We start from the raw sequence: 22,119 nt of genomic DNA, 5'->3' as shown, positions 1-22,119 counted from the left end.
CCTAAAAGGAAGCGATTCCCAAACCTTCCATAACAAAACCATCACCTACAGAGAGATGAACCTGGAGAAGAGTCCCCTAAGCAAGCTGTTCCTGGGGCTCTGTTCACAAACACAAACAGACCCCACAGAGCCCCAGGACAGCAACACAATTAGACCCAACCAAATCATGAGAAAACAAAAAGATAATTACTTGACACAATGGAAAGAATTTACACAAAAACAAAGCAAACTAGAATGCTATGTGGCAGAATACCTGACCACTGTGACTGACCCAAACTAAAGGAAAGCTTTGACTATGTAAAAACTCAGTGAGCATAGCCTTGCTATTGAGAAAGAGACCTTGCTCTCAAGAGAAGACAGGCTATGTGCACACTGCCCAGAAAATGAGGTAGAAACTGAGCTGCACTTCTTAACCTCCTGCCAAATGTATGACCATATTAGAGACACATATTTCCCTCAGATTACACAAATCCACAAAGAATTTGAAAACAAACACGATTTTGATAAACGATTTTGATAAACTCCTATATCTACTGGGTGAAATACCACAGTGTGCCATCACAGCAGCTGTAACGATTCTCTTCTTCTTCTTATGAGGAATATGAAGGATCGGACCAAAATGCAGCGTGGTAAGTGTCCATGTTAAATTTATTAACTGAACACGGGAAAAAGACAAAAATAACCAAGTGAATGACAACAAAAATCAAAACAGTCCTGAATGGTGACACAAACACTAAAACAGGAAACAACTACCCACAAACACAGGTGGGAACAGGGTACCTAAGTATGGTTCTCAATCAGAGACAACGATTGACAGCTGCCTCTGATTGGGAACCATACTAGGCCAAACACAGAAATACAACACATAGAACAAAATATAGAATATAGAACATAGAATGCCCACCCCAACTCACACCCTGACCAAACCAAAATAAAGACATAAAAAAGGAACTAGGGTCAGAACGTGACAGCAGCAACATTTGTGACCTGTTGCCACAACAGGTCTCTCTCTCTCTCTCTCTCTCTCTATCTCTCTCTTTCTGTATCTCTCTCTCGTTCTGTTTCTCTCTCTCTTTCTGTATCTCTCTCTCTTTCTGTATCTCTCTCTCATTCTGTTTCTCTCTCTCTCTCTCTTTATGTATATCTCTCTCATTCTGTATCTCTCTCTCTTTCTGTCTCTCTCTCTCGTTCTGTTTCTCTCTCTCTCTATTTCTGTATCTCTCGCTCTCTTTCTGTATCTCTCTCTCTCTTTCTGTATCTCTCTCTCTTTCTGTATCTCTCTCTCTCTCTTTCTGTTTATCTCTCTCTCTCTCTTTCTGTTTTTCTCTCTCTCTCTTTCTGTATATCTCTCTCATTCTGTATCTCTCTCTCTTTCTGTATCTCTCTCTCATTCTGTTTCTCTCTCTCTCTATTTATGTATCTCTCTCTCATTCTGTATCTCTCTCTCTTTCTGTATCTCTCTCTCATTCTGTCTCTCTCTCTCGTTCTGTCTCTCTCTCTCTCTTCCTGTGTCTCTCTCTTTCTGTATCTCTCTCTCATTCTGTTTATCTCTATCTCGTTCTGTTTCTCTCTCTCTTTCTGTATCTCTCTCTCGTTCTGTTTCTCTCTCTCTCATTCTGTTTCTCTCTCTCTCTATTTATGTATCTCTCTCTCATTCTGTCTCTCTCTCTCGTTCTGTTTCTCTCTCTCTTCCTGTGTCTCTCTCTTTCTGTATCTCTCTCTCATTCTGTTTATCTCTATCTCGTTCTGTTTCTCTCTCTCTTTCTGTATCTCTCTCTCGTTCTGTTTCTCTCTCTCTCTTTCTGTTTCTCTCTCTCTCTTTCTGTATCTCTCTCTCTCTCTTTCTGTATCTCTCTCATTCTGTTTCTCTCTCTCTTTCTGTTTCTCTCTCTCTTTCTGTGTCTCTCTCTCTCTCTCTTTCTGTATCTCTCTCTCTCTTTCTGTATCTCTCTCTCGTTGTGTATCTCTCTCGTTCTGTTTCTCTCTCTCTCTTTCTGTATATCTCTCTCATTCTGTATCTCTCTCTCTTTCTGTATCTCTCTCTCATTCTGTTTCTCTCTCTCTCTATTTATGTATCTCTCTCTCATTCTGTATCTCTCTCTCTTTCTGTATCTCTCTCTCATTCTGTCTCTCTCTCTCGTTCTGTCTCTCTCTCTCGTTCTGTTTCTCTCTCTCTCTCTTTCTGTATCTCTCTCTCTTTCTGTATCTCTCTCTCGTTCTGTTTCTCTCTCTCTCTTTCTGTATCTCTCTCGTTCTGTTTCTCTCTCTCTCTCTCTTTCTGTATCTCTCTCTCGTTCTGTCTCTCTCTCTCTCTCTCTCTTTCTGTATCTCTCTCTCATTCTGTTTCTCTCTCTCTCTCTTTCTGTATGTCTCTCTCGTTCTGTTTCTCTCTCTCTCTTCCTGTGTCTCTCTCTTTCTGTATCTCTCTCTCATTCTGTTTATCTCTATCTTGTTCTGTTTCTCTCTCTCTTTCTGTATCTCTCTCTCGTTCTGTTTCTCTCTCTCTCTTTCTGTTTCTCTCTCTCTCTTTCTGTATCTCTCTCTCGTTGTGTATCTCTCTCTCTCTCTCTCTCTTTCTGTACCTCTCTCTCGTTCTGTTTCTCTCTCTCTCTTTCTCTTTCTGTGTCTCTCTCGCTCTCTTTCTGTGTGTCTTTCTCTCTCTTTCTGTGTCTCTCTCTCTGTATGTGTCTCTCTCTTTCTCTGTCTCTCTTTCTCTGTGTCTCGCGCTCTGTCTCTCTTTCTGTGTGTCTCTCTCTTTCTCTTTCTGTGTCTCTCTCTCTCTTTCTGTGTCTCTCTCTCTTTCTGTGTCTCTCTCTCTTTCTGTGTGTCTCTCTCTCTCTCTTTCTGTGTCTCTCTCTCTCTCTCTCTTTCTGTGTCTCTCTCTCTCTCTTTCTGTGTCTCTCTCTCTTTCTGTGTCTCTCACTCTCTCTCTGTGTCTCTCTCTCTGTGTCTCTCTCTCTCTCTCTCTCTCTCTCTCTCTGTGTGTCTCTCTCTCTCTCTCTCTCTCTCTTTGTGTCTCTCTCTCTGTGTGTCTTTTTCTCATTCATAATCTATCTCTCTCCCTTTCGCTGTGCCCTTCTCTCGCTCTCTGGTTTCTCTGTTTGTATGCAGCTCCTCTTGCTCTGTTTAGCTAGTTATGTTTGTCTGTCTTACTCAATTCAGTTCAATTTGCTTTATTGACATAACGTAACAATGTACATATTGCCAAAGCTTATTTTGGATATTTACAATATATATATTTTTTTATGAGAATCAAAATTGTCAACGGGACAACAGTAACAACAATAACCAAGTGTCATGGTTAAGTTACTCCCTCTCATGTTTCATCTAAAATGTATGTGTATGTTCTCCTGTCTAATACTGAGACAATATATATACTGGGGGCGTTTCTGGTTGTTTTCAATAGTTGGTCCAATGTATTCTGGTTGGTTTCAATAGGTGGTCTAATGTATTCTGGTTGTTTTCAATAGGTGGTCCAATGTATTCTGGTTGGTTTCAATAGGTGGTCCAATGTATTCTGGTTGGTTTCAATAGGTGGTCCAATGTATTCTGGTTGTTTTCAATAGGTGGTCCAATGTATTCTGGTTGTTTTCAATAGGTGGTCCAATGTATTCTGGTTGGTTTCAATAGGTGGTCTAATGTATTCTGGTTGTTTTCAATAGGTGGTCCAATGTATTCTGGTTGGTTTCAATAGGTGGTCTAATGTATTCTGGTTGTTTTCAATAGGTGGTCCAATGTATTCTGGTTGGTTTCAATAGGTGGTCTAATGTATTCTGGTTGTTTTCAATAGGTGGTCCAATGTATTCTGGTTGGTTTCAATAGGTGGTCTAATGTATTCTGGTTGTTTTCAATAGGTGGTCCAATGTATTCTGGTTGGTTTCAATAGGTGGTCTAAATATATTCTGGTTGTTTTCAATAGGTGGTCCAATGTATTCTGGTTGTTTTCAATAGGTGGTCCAATGTATTCTGGTTGTTTTCAATAGGTGGTCTAAATGTATTCTGGTTGGTTTCAATAGGTGGTCCAATGTATTCTGGTTGTTTTCAATAGGTGGTCCAATGTATTCTGGTTGTTTTCAATAGGTGGTCTAAATATATTCTGGTGGGTTTCAATAGGTGGTCCAAATATATTCTGGTTGTTTTCAATAGGTGGTCTAAATATATTCTGGTTGGTTTCAATAGGTGGTCTAAATATATTCTGGTTGTTTTCAATAGGTGGTCCAATGTATTCTGGTTGTTTTCAATAGGTGGTCCAATGTATTCTGGTTGGTTTCAATAGGTGGTCTAAATATATTCTGGTTGTTTTCAATAGGTGGTCTAATGTATTCTGGTTGGTTTCAATAGGTGGTCTAAATATATTCTGGTGGGTTTTCAATAGGTGGTCCAATGTATTCTGGTTGTTTTCAATACACACACACACACACACACACACACACACACACACACACACACACACACACACACACACACACACACACACACACACACACACACACACACACACACACACACACACACACACCCTTTAATTTCATCCAGCCTCCCTTTCACTTTCTGACAAGACCGACAGACAAACGATGCCTTTGTGAGTGAGATAAATACTCATGTACCCTACTGGCCAAACATGATTACCTCTCTATCTCCAACACAATCTCTCTCTTTATCTCTATGTCTCTCTCTCTCACACTCTCTTTCCTACAGGCCTACAAGCCTATTTTCTCCACATGCACAGAGACACAGAGAGAGAGAGATAAGCAGCTCCTTTCTCTGCAGCAGCCGCCCCTTAGCCTCTGGTCTAACTCATCCTTTGAACGCCGTCGACAGCTCAGGGCAACATGATAAATGATGATTGCTCTGTCTCTTTGTCTGTCTGAGAGGAGAGGAGATACTGAGGAAATATAAGTGCAGTCTGAAATAAAGGGATGGAGTGAGAGAGTGGAAGAGAGAGCAAGAGAGAGAGAGAGAGGGGTTGAGGGAGGGAGAGAGAGATTGAAAGAGAGAGAGAGAGATTTGGGAGAGGTGTGAAGGGAGAAGGAACAGGAGAAAGAAGGAGAGGAGAGAGAAAGGGAGAGGGAGAAGGAGTGAGGCAGGCCGAGATGGAGACAGGGAGAGGGAGAAGGAGAAGGAGCGATGCAGGCAGAAATGGAGACAGGCAGCGATGCAGGCAGAGAGAGGGAGAAGGAGCGAGGCAGGCAGAAATGGAGACAGGCAGCGATGCAGGCAGAGATAGGGAGAAGGAGCGAGGCAGGCAGAAATGGAGAGAGGGAGAGTTCTGGTAATAGATGAAGAATGATACAGTAGAGGACCTTGAGGGTGAGCTGGACAGACAGACAAGAGAGGAGAGTGAGAGTGAGGTTGACAGACAGACAAGAGAGCACAGTGAGATTGAAGTTGACAAACAGACAAGAGAAGACAGTGAGGGTAAATTTGACAGAAAGACAGAAGAGGACAGTGAAGTTGACAGACAGACAGGAATGGACAGTGAGAGTAAAGTTGACTCACAAACAGAAGAGGACAGTGAAGGTGAATTTGAGAAACAGACAGGATAGGACAGTGAGAGTGAAGTTGACAGACAGACAGACAGACAGACAGACAGACAGACAGACAGACAGACAGACAGACAGACAGACAGACAGACAGACAGACAGACAGACAGACAGACAGACAGACAGACAATGAGTTTGACAGACAGGAGAGGAATGTGAGGGTAAGGTTGACAGACAGACAGACAGAAGAGGATAATGAGGGTGAGGTTGACAGACAGACAGACAGACAGACAGACAGACAGACAGACAGACAGACAGACAGACAGACAGACAGACAGACAGACAGACAGACAGACAGACAGACAGACAGACAGACAATGAGTTTGACAGACAGGAGAGGAATGTGAGGGTAAGGTTGACAGACAGACAGACAGAAGAGGATAATGAGGGTGAGGTTGACAGACAGACAGACAGACAGACAGACAGACAGACAGACAGACAGACAGACAGACAGACAGACAGACAGACAGACAGACAGACAGACAGACAGACAGACAGACAGACAGACAGACAGACAGACAGACAAGAGGACAATGAGGGTGAGGTTGACAGACAGACAGACAGAAGAGGACAATGAGGGTGAGTTTAACAGACAGGAGAGGACAGTGAGGGTGAGGTTCACAGACAGGAGAGGACAGTGAGGGTGAGGTTCACAGACAGAAGAAGACTGTGAAGGTAGGGTTGACAGACAGACAGAAGAGGACAGTGAAGGTGAGGTTGACAGATAGGAGAATAGAGGGTAGATTAGAAGTAAGGTCAGGTTATAACCTGAAGTTTTAAAGAGCGGCAGAGATTTTTAAAGCAGAGATTTTAGACGGATGGATGGAGAGGGTATCAAATGTTCTTCCATTTTCACGGAGTTGATACGCCCTCGGCATCAAAAATTCACATATTGTTTTGGCTGCTGTGAAGAATTGGAATCACACACACACAGACACCGTTTTAGAGTTACACATACAAGTTGTTCCTGCTTTCATCTTAATTCCAGACATGTTCTCAACACATACCTACAGAAATCCATGTGAGGGCCTCTCAACAGGCACCATGGAGAAGACATAGACAACAAATAAAAACATGGAAAAGGAGGGAAGAACTGAGAGAGAAAAATAGCGGTATAGTCAGTATTGTGGGTATTTACACTTGGGGGGGGGGGAGAGAGAGAGAGAGAGAGAGAGAGAGAGAGAGAGAGAGAGAGAGAGAGAGAGAGAGAGAGAGAGAGAGAGAGAGAGAGAGAGAGAGAGAGAGAGAGAGAGAGAGAGAGAGAGAGAGAGAGAGAGAGAGAGAGAGAGAGAGAGAGAGAGAGAGAGAGAGAGAGAGAGAGAGAGAGAGAGAGAGAGAGAGAGAGAGAGAGAGAGAGAGAGAGAGAGAGAGAGAGAGACATATCAGGGAATTAGACCAAAGTTCTCAATTGGTACAAAATATATAGAGTACTGCACACACAACAATTACTTAGGTTTAAAAATAAGCTCAACTGGACACCTTAATGAGGCAGTGAATGAACTGAGAGAGAAAGCATGCAGTGCATTCTACGCCATTAAAAAGCTAATTCAAATTGAAATACCTATTCAAATTTGGCTAAAACTAATTGAATATGTCATTGAACCAATTGCACTTTATGGCAGCGAGGTGTGGGGTCCACTTGCAAAACAAGATTTCATCAAATGGGACAAACACTCCATTGAAACCCTGCATGCAGAGTTCTGTAAGATTCTCCTACATGTCCAGAGAAAAACTACAAACAATGCATGCAGGGCAGAATTAGGCAAATATCCACTAATAATAAAAATATTATAATAAAAAAAATAATACAGTGACCCCCTCTCATATCACTACCAAGCCCTGCAATGCCAAGAGCTGAGCAAAGAAAAGAGTCCCCTCATCCAGCTGGTCCTGGGGCTGAGTTCACAAACCTGTTCTACTAACACACTGACGCCTCAGGACCAGAACATCCAATCAATCAGGATAAACCAAATTACAACACAGTCAAAACAAAACTACATTGCTTATTGGGAAACACAAGCACAAACACAAAGCAAAATGCAGTGCTATCTGGCCCTAAATCGACAGTACACCGTGGCTAAATATTTGACCATGGTTACTGATCAAAACCTTAGAAAAACCTTGACAAAGTACAGGCTCAGTGAGCACAGCCTTGCCATTGAGAAGGGTAGACACAGGAAAACCTGGCTCCCAGTAGAGGAAAGGCTGTGCAACCACTGCACAATAGCAGAACCTGAGACGGAGCTGCATTTCCTGACAAAATGTAAAAAATATAAAACAATTAGAGAGTGTCATTTCCCCAAATTTGAAACCCTTATTCAAGGTTTCAAAGACCTCTCTGATGAGGATAGCTACCAGTCCTGTTGGGGGAGGATACAGAGAGCTGTGGGTTGGCAGCGCACTACATTGCTGCCTGCCATAAGTTGAGGGACAGTGTCTGACAGACCAATCAACCTGCACATGTACGCTTATTGTTATTGTTGAATGTATGGTTATTTTGAACCTTGGTTATTGTTGTTACTGTTGTCCCGCTGACAATTTTGATTCTCATTTTAATTTTTATATTGTAAATATCCAAAATAAGCTTTGGCAATATGTACATTGTTACGTCATGCCAATAAAGCAAATTGAATTGAATTGAAATTGAGAGAGAGAGAGAGAGAGGGAGAGAGGGAGAGAGAGAGAGAGAGAGAGAGAGAGAGAGAGAGAGAGAGAGAGAGAGAGAGAGAGAAGACGGATGGAGAGAGAGAGAGAAGTGGCTATGCATAGTCAGTATTGTAGGTGCGTACTTCTGTTTGCAACCAGGGGCACTCCCTTGCTCTTCAAACAGTCGACCAGGGTCTCCCTCTATCTGTCCAGGGAGGCTGCTGCCTCTCAGTCTCCACACCGCGTCTGGATCAAAGGCACTGAGAACCCTGCTCTTCGGCTGTCCCTATAGGAGAGATGTTTTTGACTCCAGATAGAACCCTTTTGGATTCCATGTATAACCCTCTGTGAAAAGGGTTCTACCTAGAACCAAAAAGGGTTCTTCAAAGGGTTATCTTATGGGGACAGCTGAAGAACCCTTTTAGGTTCTAAATATAACCTTTTTTTCAAAGAGTTGTAGTGCTTGACAGAGAGCAGCCCTTCCATCTTCATTTACATTCCCCTCCTTTCTTCCTCCTCCCCTCCTCCTCTCGTCCCCTCCTCTTCTCCTCCCCCTACCAACACCCACGCTCCCTCTCAGCCCTTTCTAACCTGAACACTTTGAAGCCACACAGTTTTTTCTCTCTTAAGAAATAAGAAAAGAAAAAAGAAAAGCAGAAAAAAGACAGAAAGAGAGGAGGAGAGGGTGAGAGAGACTCCCAAACAGCCATTAGTTAATGTGTTATGTGTTCTCCTCTAACCATAGTTTGGGGGGATATATGATTGAGCTGAGTTGATAGGGGGTCTCCCCGCGTAACTGAAACATGTTGTGACGTTATCATGTCTGAGATTTATCCTCTGAGAACATTTGACTCACCGAGTGTGCTGCGATTTATTATTAAAAGAGATGTATTAAAGGCCCAGTGGAGTCAAAAATGTGATTTTCATGTGTTTTATATATATATTTCCACACTATGAGGTTGGAATAATATTGTGACATTTTAAAAATAATGTTAATGCCCTTTAAGTGTAAGAGCTGTTTGAAAAGACCGCCTGAAATTTCAGCCTGTTTTGGAGGGATGGCGTTTTGGCCTGTCTGGTGACATCACCAGGCGGTAAATTAGTTGATAAGAAGATAGTTCCAAACTTCTCTGCCAATAATAGCTAGTTTTCAGTTCTCTCCTCCCCACTCAGGCCTAGCTAAATTCTTGCTTGAGAAATTTCTCTTTGCTAAGAAGCTATTTTGGTTTCTTCTTTTTTTAACCATTTTAATTGATAACAATCACAGTAAGGTACTTAATTGTTACCCAGAAATGATTTGATGTTGAGATAAAAATGGCTGCATTGGGCCTTTAAGTATATTCACTATATTCACGCTTTTGAAGTCTCGCACTTCCTATTATCAACTCCAAAAAGCTGCAGTCAATGTATTATTTATTCCTTCAGTACCTTGAAACAGTGTCAAAGTGTCTTTGTTTCTCCAAAATATCCTCATCGAGGGAAGGAGTGACATCATTTCACTTCCTACATTATTCAGTACAAACTTCATAGACCGTAGTATCAGTATGTTTGAAAACACAAAGCCATATTTGATCCCCCGATAATTGATAGTAGAAGTGTATCACTGAATGTATGGATAAAGCCTCAGCATGTCATCCACATGCACAGGAAGGATGGGAATTGGCCATTGCAAATAGTCTATATGTTTAGCATATTATACAATCACAGGCTCACACATTAGAGATATAGCTTATCCTGTAGATATGTATCTTGAAAATAGTACAGAGAGAGCGATGAGAAAGCAGCACGATGTGTGACCTGTTGCCACAAGAAAAAGTCAACCAGTGAAGAACAAACACCATTGTAAATACAACCCTTATTTATGTTTATTTATTTTCCCTTTTGTACTTTCACCATTTGTACATCGTTACAACACTGTACATAAACATAATATGGAACTTATGTATTGTTTTTTTTAACTTGTTTTATTATCTACTTCACTTGCTTTGGCAATGTTAACATAATGTTTCCCATGCCAATAAAACCCTTGAAATTAATTGAATTGAGAGAGAAAGAGGGAGACAGAGGGAGACAGAGGGAGACGGAGGGAGAGGGAGGGAGACGGAGGGAGACGGAGGGAGAGGGATGGAGAGAGAGGGAGGAAGAGGGAGGGAGAGAGAGAGAGGGAGGGAGAGGAAGGGAGAGGGAGGGAGAGAGATTGTACTGTGTAAAATACAAAGCCCTGCAGGATATATGCATCAGATAAGAGTTATTCCTCCTGCCAGAACATGTTCTCTTCAGTCTCAGAGTTATTCCTCCCGCTCAAACATGTTCTCTTCAGTCTCAGAGTTATTCCTCCTGCCAGAACATGTTCTCTTCAGTCTCAGAGTTATTCCTCCCGCTCGAACATGTTCTCTTCAGTTTCAGATTCCTCCTGCCAGAACATGTTCTCTTCAGTCTCAGAGTTAATCCACCTGCCAGAACATGTTCTCTTCAGTCTTAAAGTTAATCCTCCTGCCAGAACACGCTCTCTTCAGTCTCAGAGCAGCAACCAGGGTATCACTCTAACAGAGAGACCTCACACTACGCCCGTAATCACACACACACACACACACACACACACACACACACACACACACACACACACACACACACACACACACACACACACACACACACACACACACACACACACACACACACACACACACACACACACACACTACACCCATAATCAAACACACAAACACACACATACACACTACAATCATAATCACACACACCCATGCTCACCACGCACATACAGACAGACACACAGACACACTCCTACTCCTACACCACCTGGTAATAACGTCCTCTGTCATCAGGGGACTTTTCTCCCAACAGGTTTGCAGCTCCGCAAATGACCTGTTTTATTTCCCCTCCTTCGCTACCTATTTCCCCTCCTTCAATCCAAAATAGTTGTTAAACTGACTTGTTCCTTGGCCGCTTGAAATGTAAGAGCAGGGTTATGTATCAAATGGAACCCTTTCTCTATATAGTGCACTACTTTTGCACTTTTGTGTACAAAGTAGTGCACTATATAGGGAATAGGGTGCCATTGGGGACACCGTTCAAGTGTTCAGGTGTTGTCCAGTGGGATAAGTGATTCAAAATCACGTCTGATATATCTGTTCCTGAGTAGGGCTGTTCAGACATGCAAACCTATTTAACATACTGATCTTTTTCCCTTCACATCTGTTGAGGTTTAATGAATTCAGGTTTCATGTAGATTGAAATGTGGAATGTATTGTTCAACACAAATGAATGCACAGACGATTGAATGATTTTTTCAGGTTCTTTGTGTGTTCTGTTCTCAAGGACGTGGGCTTACAGGATTGTTGTCTATGTTTATTTGTTTATTTATTTGAAACCAAGCGTTGCTCAAGTAGACCATTGACTGTCCAATATTCTCAAAAATCCTATTTTACCAAGTTTTCTAAATTAAACAACTAAATATTTATGTTGAAATTCCGCATAACAATTTTTTACTTTTCATTATAAACAAGGCTAAACCATTTTTCTAAATCGGTGTCTAAATGTGAATGATGATTGTTTGACAGTTGCTTTTGCCGACTGTTTTAAGTTTTTCTCTAAACTTTCAAACTTTAAAGGACCAAGCGACGTTGAGCGCTATCAAATGGGTAATAAGAAAATCCCATTCAATTATAAGAGGCCGGTAGAAGATTGGCTGCAGGAGAAAGGTAAACCTTTTTTACCAGATCTTGTAGAATATTCTGGAATGTTTTTGTTTTCTTGTCATGTCATTGGCTTGTTTCCCCTCAAACCTTCTAGAATGGATCCACAACAATTCCTTTTTAAACCCATTAAACCATAATTAAACTAAACTTCCTGTCAATTGTATTTTGTTTGTTTTTCCCTTTTTTTTGCCATTCCCTTTTTGTCATCAAGTTTAAATTCAGTTAGAATTTGGAATCATTGAAGCTGACCAGTTATTAAAGGGACTGGTGTAATCCACAAACAATACATGATCAAATCTAATGTCTTACAACCAATAGTTGTACTTTGCTAAAAGAAACACAAATCTCCCTGCTAAAAGCTCCAATAATATTTGTGGACAAACTTAACAGAGAGTGTATATTTGTTTGAGTTGGAGCTGTAAACTAACTTCCAGGCTCCATTTTGAGGTGTTATTCCTAGGACAGTGGTTTGACACATCCAACCGAAGCATTCCTCTTGTTTTGCTGACAGCAATATACAGTAATTGGGACCTATTGTTCTAACTCAACTAAGCCTGCCCTGAAATAGACTGCAATGAAATAGAACTTTTGGAATGAAATGGTCTGCTTTCATTCCACACAGTTCATTGTCTAGTCGCTACCTCACTACTGTTTATTACAATGGAGAGGTGTAATGGAGAATTGTGCTCCCGGTATATTCTGCTTCTTACTCATTTTCCTGCTTGACATAATATCATTATAAACTACATTTAAAGTTCATTGCCTAAACTTGCTAAGATGATTATAAAGTCCCTTTAACAACGTCTAAAAACACAAAGCAGTTTCTGCTCCTATTAGCATGTACTACATGCATGGATCAACATAATATGTATTTTTATGTTACAATGATATGAGATTTATTTCCCTTTTCATTTCATGCCCAGTGTATTGTAATTGTGAATGTGACAAATGCAATGAGCCTGCAGTGCTGTGTGTGTGTTATGGAAATTTGATTTCCAATTAGGATTCCCCTGTATTCCGAGTGTTATTTGTACATTTCATTTCAGAACTAATGCATGAGCAATGTGTTTTGACTGCAATGGTTTAACTCCCGTTTAATGAAGTTTACAGTGGATTTCACGACATGTACGACAGTCTATTAGTTGCGTTTTATCACATTATGTGGCAATACAAAGGTCTTACTCGTTTTCTTTTAAATAATTGAACTGCGTGATTATATTGCGTTGTTCAGGGGATTACAAATGCAGTGAATATTTCTGTTTTCATGTGTCAAAGATCTTTTACAAATACACTTAACTGACCTTACTTTCAGTTGTTTATTTATAAACAGATCTAGGTTCAAATAGATGTATATTTGAGTATCTGGTATTTAATATACTTTTTATTTGTGTATTTGTGTTTTTTTTTAAGAGGTAGCTGTATTTGAGTATTTTAATGGTTATTTGTAAAAATAAATAAATAAGAAAGTATACCAAATTGTATTTGAGAGTATTTTTTAAATACTTATTTCAAATACTGTTTTCAAATACATGGGTTAAGCGCATGGGAGTGTATTTGAGTATTTTCCAATACTTTCCAAGTGTATTTCCAAATACCTTAAAATATTCAAGTGATATATTTTAAATAGTATTTGAACCCAGGTCTGATCTAGACACAATTAAAACATCGACACGTTAAATATGCATCAGTCGAGATGCATTGACACATCACACCTTTACGCACATTAACTTCCAGCGCTTGTCCCCAGATGAGCATTATAAAAGCAGTAAAACCAACATATGGGACAATATGAGTGTAGACTACTTAAACAAATCAAGTTCAACCGATTTAAGTGCATTGTAATGGTGTTCTCCCTGCTGTCCCCCTCCCATCTCCTCTCAGGCCGGCAGCTCACCATCTTCAACACCCAGGCGGCCATCTCTATAGGCGGTAATGACCGTAAACGTCCCTACCAGGGACAGCTGTCTGGCCTCTACTACAACGGACTAAAGGTATGATTCATTGACTGATTTGATAAATGAAAGTCGAAAGAAATCCACTCCAGCTGAAAATGCCGTAATGGGTGGACTGGCAGCCATTTTGAGTGTACACATATAATTAAAGCAGGAAGTAAAATCTAATTCTAATTCTTTAGTTAATCCTATTCTAAGGTCCTCAACATGGCCGCCGAAGGTCACGCCAACATCAAGGTGAACGGGAGCGTCCGATTGGTGGGTGACATGCCCACCAGTAGGGGCGCTGCCCGCACCACCACCTCTGTGCCACCTGAGATGTCCACCACCTTCATAGAGACCACTACGACTCTGTCTACGACCACCACGAGGAAACAGCGCTCCCCACCCACCATTCAGGTATGGGTAGGGGAAGATGGGGTGGAAAGGTCATTGATCAGGGAGGGAGGAAATGGACGTGTGTGTGTGAAAGGTTAGTGGAGGGAAATGTGTGATGTTACATCATGTTACCTGTTGGACACACAGTGCATTCGGAAAGTATTCTGACCCCTTGACTTTTTCCACATTTTGTTACATTACAGCCTTATTCTAAAATGTATAGATTTTTTCCCCTCAATCTACACACAATACCCCATAATGATAAAGTGAAAACAGTTTTTTAGAAATGTTTGAAAATTTATTAAATATAAAAAACAGAAACACCTTATTTTAATTGTATTGTTTTTTTATTTCACCTTTATTTAACCAGGTAGGCCAGTTGAGAAGTTCTCGTTTACAACTGCAACCTGGCCAAGATAAAGCAAAGCAGTGTGACACAAACAGCAACACAGAGTTACACATGGAATAAACAGAAATACAGTCAATAACACAATAGAAAAGTCTATATACAGTGTGTGCAAATGTAAGATTAAAATTTTGCAAATAAACACTGGAGTGATAGATGTGCAGAAGATGAATGTGCAAGTAGAGATACTGGGGTGCAAAGGAGCAAAAAAATATAAAATAAATAACAGTATGTGGATGAGGTAGATGGATGGGCTATTTACAGATGGGCTATGTACAGGTGCAATGGTCTGTATGCTGCTCTGATAGCTGATGCTTAAAGTTAGTGAGGGAGATACGAGTCTCTAGCTTCAGTGACTTTTGCAATTCATTCCAGTCATTGGCAGCAGAGAACTGGAAGGAAAGGCGGCTTTGGGGGTGACCAGTGAAATATACCTGCTGGAGCGCCTGCATAGGTGGGTTCTGCTATGATGACCAGTGAGCTGAGATAAGGCGGGGCTTTACCTAGCAAGGACTTATAGATGACCTGGAGCCAGTGGGTTTGGCGACGAATATAAAGCGAGGGCCAGCCAACCAGAGAACACAGGGCGCAATGGTGAGTAACATATGGGGCTTTCGTGACGATGGCATGGCACTGTGATAGACTGCATCCAATTTGCTGAGTAGAGTGTTGGAGGCTATTTTGTAAATGACATCGTCGAAGTCAAGGATCGGTAGGATAGTCAGTTTTACGAGGGTATGTTTGGCAGCATGAGTGAAGGATGCTTTGTTGCGAAATAGGAAGCCGATTCTAGATTTCATTTTGGATTGGAGATGCTTAATATGAGTCTGGAAGGAGAGTTTAGAGTCTAACCAGACAACTAGGTATTTGTAGTTGTCCACATATTCTAAGTCAGATCCGTCCAGAGTAGTGATGCTAGGCGGGCGTGCAGGTGCGGGCAGCGATCGGTTGAATAGCATGCATTTAGTTTTACTTGCATTTAAGAGCAGTTGGAGGCAACGGAAGGAGAGTTTTATGGCATTGAAGCTCGTCTGGAGGTTAGTTAACACAGCATCCAAAGAAGGGCCAGAAGTATACAAAATGGTGTCGTCTGCGTAGAGGTGGATCAGAGAATCACCAGCAGCGAGAGCGACATCATTGATGTATACAGAGAAAAGAGTCGGCCTGAGAATTTAACCCTGTGGCACCCCCATAGAGACTGCCAGAGGTCCGGACAACAGGCCCCCCGATTTGACACACTGAACTCTATCTGAGAAGTAGTTGGTGAACCAGGCGAGGCAGTCATTTGAGAAACCAAGGCTGTTGAGTCTACCGATAAGAATGCGGTGATTGACAGAGTCGAAAGCCTTGGCCAGGTCGATGTATACGGCTCCACAGTATTATCTTTTGTAGATGGCGATTATGATATCATTTATGACCTTGAGCGTGGCTAAAGTGCACCCATGACCAGCTCGGAAACCAGATTGCATAGCGGAGAAGGTACAGTGAGAGTCGAAATGGTTGGTGATCTGTTTGTTAACTTGGCTTTCGAAGACCTTAGAAAGGCAGGGCAGGATGAATATAGGTCTGTTACGGTTTGGGTCTAGAGTGTCTCCCCTTTTGAAGAGGGGGATGACCGAAACAGCTTTCCAATCTTTGGGGATCTCAGACGATACAAAAGAGAGGTTGAACAGGCTAATAATAGGGGTTGCAACAATTGCTGCGGATAATTTTAGAGAGGGTCCATATTGTCTAGCCCAGCTGATTTGTAGGGGTCCAGATTTGCAGCTCTTTCAGAACATCAGCTGTCTGGATTTGGGTGAAGGAAAAATGGGGGAGGCTTGGGCAAGTTGCTGTGGGGTGTGCAGAGCTGTTGACCGGGGTAGGCGTAGCCAGGTGAAAAGCAAGGCCAGCCGTAGAAAAATGCCAACACTTACTTATTTATATAAGTATTCAGACGCTTTTTTTTAAGAGACTTAATTGAGCTCAAGTGTATCCTGTTTCCATTGATCATCCTTGAGATGTTTCTACAACTTGATTGGAGTCCACCTGTGGTAAATGCAATTGATTGGACGTGATTTGGAAAGACACACATGTCTATATGAGGTCCCACAGTTGACAGTGCATGTCAGAGCAAAAAACAAGCCATGAGGTCGAAGGAATTGTCCAAGGAGCTCGGAGATAGCATTGTGTTGAGGCACGTTTATCTGGGGAAGGGTACAAAAAAATGTCTGAAGCATTGAAGGTCTCCAAGAACACAGTGGCCTCCATTATTCTTTAATGGAAGAAGTTTGGAACTACCAAGACTCTTCCTAGAGCTGGCCACCTGGCCAAACTGAGCAATTGGATGAGAAGGGGGGTCAGGGAGGTGACCAAGAGCCCGATGGTCACTCTGACAGAGCTCAACAGTTCCTCTGTGTAGATGGGAGAACCTTCCAGAAGGACAACCATCTCTGCAGCACTCCACTAATCAGGCCTTTATGTTAGAGTGGCCAGACGGAAGCCATTCCTCAGTAAAAGGCACATGACAGCCCGCTTAGAGTTTGCCAAAAGGCACTTGAAGGACTCTCAGACCATGAGAAACAAGATTCTCTGGTCTGATGAAACCAAGATTGAACTCTTTGGCCTAAATTCCAAGCGACATGTCTGGAGGAAACCTGGCACCATCCCTACGGTGAAGCGTGGTGGTGGCAGCATCATGCTGTTGGGATGTTTTTCAGTGTCAGGGACTGGAAGACTAGTCAGGATCGAGGGAAAGATGAGTAAAAGATGAACAACCTAATCGTACAGAGAGCTCCTTCATGAAAACGTGCTCCAGAGTGCTCAGGACCTCAGAATGAGGCGATTGTTCACTTTCTAACAGGACAACGACACTAAACACACAGCCAAGACAACGCAGGAGTGTCTTCAGGGCAAGTCTCTGAATGTCCTTGAGTGGCCCAGCCAGATCACAGACTTGAACCTAATCGAACATCTCTGGAGAGACCTGAAAATAGCTGTGCAGCGACGCTACCCATGACAACCTGACAGAGCTTGAGAGGATCTGCAGAGAAAAATGGGAGAAACTCCCCAAATACAGGTGTGCCAAGCTTGTAGCATCATACCCCAAAAGACGCAAGGAAGGATGTAATCACTGCTAAAGGTGCTTCAACAAAGTACTGAGTAAAGGGTTAGATTTTTTTTTTTATGTCATTTTTCAGTTTCATATTTTAATAAAATGTGCATACAAAAAAAACTGTTTTTGCTTTGTCATTATGGGGTATTGTGTGTAGATTGATGAGGATTTTTGAATAAGGCTGTAAGGTAACAAAATGTGGAAAACGTCAAGGGGTCTGAATACTTTCTGAATGTAATGTACTAAGAGGATTAGTATAATTATACCAAGTAGACAGTCAAGTAAGTATTGGCCTCTTGAATGAGGGTTCTAGTTCTGTTTCAATTACCATTGTCCACATGACTACTACTGCTGCCAACCATGCGGCTCATGGTTTAAGCGATTCCTTTATTTGCCAGGTTTGGGGATTTGAGCTCTTCTCCTTGCTTGGTTTATCATGGATTGGATATATGTATCACCATGGCAGAGGGTTAGATATATGTATCACCGTGGCAGAGGGTTGGATATATGTATCACCATGGCAGAAGATTGGCTATCTGTTTCACCGTGGCAGAGGGTTGGATATATGTTTCACCGTGGCAGAGGATTGGATATATGTATCACAGTGGCAGAGGATTGGATATATGTATCACCGTGGCAGAGGATTGGATATATGTTTCACCGTGGCAGAGGATTGGATATATGTTTCACAGTGGCAGAGGATTGGATATATGTTTCACCGTGGCAGAGGATTGGATATATGTATCACCGTGGCAGAGGATTGGATATATGTTTCACCGTGGCAGAGGATTGGATATATGTTTCACAGTGGCAGAGGATTAGATACTGTATATGTTTCACAGTGGCAGAGGATTAGATACATGTTTCACAGTGGCAATTGATTGGATATATCTTTCACATTGGCAGAGGATTAGAAACTGTATATGTTTCACAGTGGCAGAGGATTAGATACATGTTTCACAGTGGCAGAGGATTGGATATATGTTTCACATTGGCAGAGGATTAGATACTGTATATGTTTCACAGTGGCAGAGGATTGGATATATGTTTCACAGTGGCAGAGGATTAGATACATGTTTCACAGTGGCAGAGGATTAGATACATGTTTCACAGTGGCAGAGGATTAGGTACATGTTTCACAGTGGCAGAGGATTAGATACATGTTTCACAGTGGCAGAGGATTAGATACATGTTTCACAGTGGCAGAAGATTAGATACATGTTTCACAGTGGCAGAGGATTAGATACATGTTTCACAGTGGCAGAGGATTAGGTACATGTTTCACAGTGGCAGAGGATTAGAAACATGTTTCACAGTGGCAGAGGATTAGGTACATGTTTCACAGTGGCAGAGGATTAGATACATGTTTCACAGTGGCAGAGGGTTGAAACATGTTTCACAGTGGCAGAGGGTTGAAACATGTTTCACGGTGGCAGAGGGTTGAAACATGTTTCACAGTGGCAGAGGGTTGAAACATGTTTCACAGTGGCAGAGGATTAGATACATGTTTCACAGTGGCAGAGGATTAGATACATGTTTCACAGTGGCAGAGGATTAGATACATGTTTCACAGTGGCAGAGGGTTAGATACATGTTTCACAGTGGCAGAGGATTAGATACATGTTTCACAGTGGCAGAGGATTAGATACATGTTTCACAGTGGCAGAGGATTAGATACATGTTTCACAGTGGCAGAGGGTTAGATACATGTTTCACAGTGGCAGAGGATTAGATACATGTTTCACAGTGGCAGAGGATTAGATACATGTTTCACAGTGGCAGAGGATTAGATACATGTTTCACAGTGGCAGAGGATTAGATACATGTTTCACAGTGGCAGAGGATTAGATACATGTTTCACAGTGGCAGAGGATTAGATACATGTTTCACAGTGGCAGAAGATTAGATACATGTTTCACAGTGGCAGAGGATTAGATACATGTTTCACAGTGGCAGAGGATTAGGTACATGTTTCACAGTGGCAGAGGATTAGAAACATGTTTCACAGTGGCAGAGGATTAGGTACATGTTTCACAGTGGCAGAGGATTAGATACATGTTTCACAGTGGCAGAGGGTTGAAACATGTTTCACGGTGGCAGAGGGTTGAAACATGTTTCACAGTGGCAGAGGGTTGAAACATGTTTCACAGTGGCAGAGGATTAGATACATGTTTCACAGTGGCAGAGGATTAGATACATGTTTCACAGTGGCAGAGGATTAGATACATGTTTCACAGTGGCAGAGGGTTAGATACATGTTTCACAGTGGCAGAGGATTAGATACATGTTTCACAGTGGCAGAGGATTAGATACATGTTTCACAGTGGCAGAGGGTTAGATACATGTTTCACAGTGGCAGAGGGTTGAAACATGTTTCACAGTGGCAGAGGATTAGATACATGTTTCACAGTGGCAGAGGATTAGATACATGTTTCACAGTGGCAGAGGGTTGAAACATGTTTCACAGTGGCAGAGGATTAGATACATGTTTCACAGTGGCAGAGGGTTAGATACATGTTTCACAGTGGCAGAGGATTAGATACATGTTTCACAGTGGCAGAGGGTTAGATACATGTTTCACAGTGGCAGAGGATTAGATACATGTTTCACAGTGGCAGAGGATTAGATACATGTTTCACAGTGGCAGAGGATTAGATACATGTTTCACAGTGGCAGAGGATTAGATACATGTTTCACAGTGGCAGAGGGTTGAAACATGTTTCACAGTGGCAGAGGATTAGATACATGTTTCACAGTGGCAGAGGGTTAGATACATGTTTCACAGTGGCAGAGGATTAGATACATGTTTCACAGTGGCAGAGGGTTAGATACATGTTTCACAGTGGCAGAGGATTAGATACATGTTTCACAGTGGCAGAGGATTAGATACATGTTTCACAGTGGCAGAGGATTAGATACATGTTTCACAGTGGCAGAGGGTTGAAACATGTTTCACAGTGGCAGAGGGTTGAAACACTTCTCCCGAGTCAGTCCGAAACAGACGTGGTTTCACTTCCTCTTTGCCTCATAACAATTCAACCCATAGACTGGACTTTCCCATTCAATGTAAAGTTCAGAGTGGCGTTCTAGGGTCTCAATATACTGTATATGCCTAGTCTGTCCTGTCAGCTCTGGGGATGGGGATGGGGATGGGATGGGGATGGAGATGGGGATGGGGATGGGGATGGAGATGGGGATGGGGATGGGGATGGGATGGAGATGGAGATGGAGATGGAGATGGAGATGGAGATGGTATTGGATGGGGATGGGGATGGGGATGGGGATGGAGATGGAGATGGAGATGGAGATGGGGATGGGGATGGGGATGGGGATGGGGATGGGGATGGGGATGGAGATGGGGATGGAGATGGAGATGGAGATGGGGATGGAGATGGGGATGGGGATGGGGATGGAGATGGAGATGGAGATGGAGATGGGATGGGGATGGAGATGGAGATGGAGATGGAGATGGGGATGGGGATGGGGATGGGGATGGAGATGGAGATGGGGATGGGGATGGGGATGGAGATGGAGATGGGGAGGGGGATGGGGATGGAGATGGAGATGGGGATGGAGATGGGGATGGAGATGGAGATGGAGATGGGGATGGAGATGGGGATGGGGATGGGGATGGGGATGGAGATGGAGATGGGATGGGGATGGAGATGGAGATGGAGATGGGGATGGGGATGGAGATGGAGATGGGGATGGGGATGGGGATGGGGATGGGGATGGAGATGGGGATGGAGATGGGGATGGGGATGGGGATGGAGATGGAGATGGAGATGGGGATGGAGAGGGAGATGGAGATGGAGATGGAGATGGAGATGGGGATGGGGATGGAGATGGAGATGGAGATGGAGATGGAGATGGAGATGGGGATGGAGATGGAGATGGAGATGGAGATGGAGATGGGGATGGGGATGGGGATGGGGATGGGGATGGGGATGGGGATGGGGATGGGGATGGGGATGGGGATTGGGATGGGGATTGGGATGGGTCACCAGTCCCCCAAATTGCACGCTATTCCCTTTAAAGCGCACTACTTTTGACCAGGGCTCTGGACTCAAAAGTAGTATGTAGGGAATAGGGTGCCATTCGGGAAACAACCTGGATGTCTCTTCCTGTCCTTTACTGACTCGCTGCCTCCTCTCAGATTGAATTGGCAGTGTTCATACTAACCATAACTCTCCCAACAGCCCCGGAGCAACAGGGCCATCCAACAAACAATCAATCAATCAAATGTATTAATAAAGCCCTTTTTACATCATTAGATGTCACAAAGTGCTTATACAGAAACGCAGCCTTAAACCCCAAACAGCAAGCAATGCTGATGTAGAAGCACGATGGCTAGGGAAAACTCCCTAGAAAGGCAGGAACC

At 42.6% G+C, this 22,119-nt stretch overlaps 1 protein-coding gene across 1 annotated transcript in view; it reads left to right on the top strand.

Moving 5' to 3' along the window:
* LOC120019189 (neurexin-3b) overlaps window positions 1–22,119 on the top strand; it is a 520,460-nt gene that overhangs the window by 417,689 nt on the left and 80,652 nt on the right. The window contains exons 15-17 of the mRNA XM_038962500.1: window positions 13,790–13,899; window positions 14,059–14,259; window positions 15,176–15,178. Of these exons, the coding sequence (XP_038818428.1) occupies window positions 13,790–13,899; window positions 14,059–14,259; window positions 15,176–15,178 (314 nt within the window). The remainder of the gene's footprint in view (window positions 1–13,789; window positions 13,900–14,058; window positions 14,260–15,175; window positions 15,179–22,119) is intronic.

The sequence above is a fragment of the Salvelinus namaycush genome, chromosome 24 (genome assembly GCF_016432855.1).
Source record: "Salvelinus namaycush isolate Seneca chromosome 24, SaNama_1.0, whole genome shotgun sequence".
Taxonomy (NCBI): Eukaryota; Metazoa; Chordata; class Actinopteri; order Salmoniformes; family Salmonidae; genus Salvelinus; species Salvelinus namaycush.
Note: the sequence above shows the minus strand (reverse complement) of the source record. Positions and strands in the feature narration are given on the sequence as shown.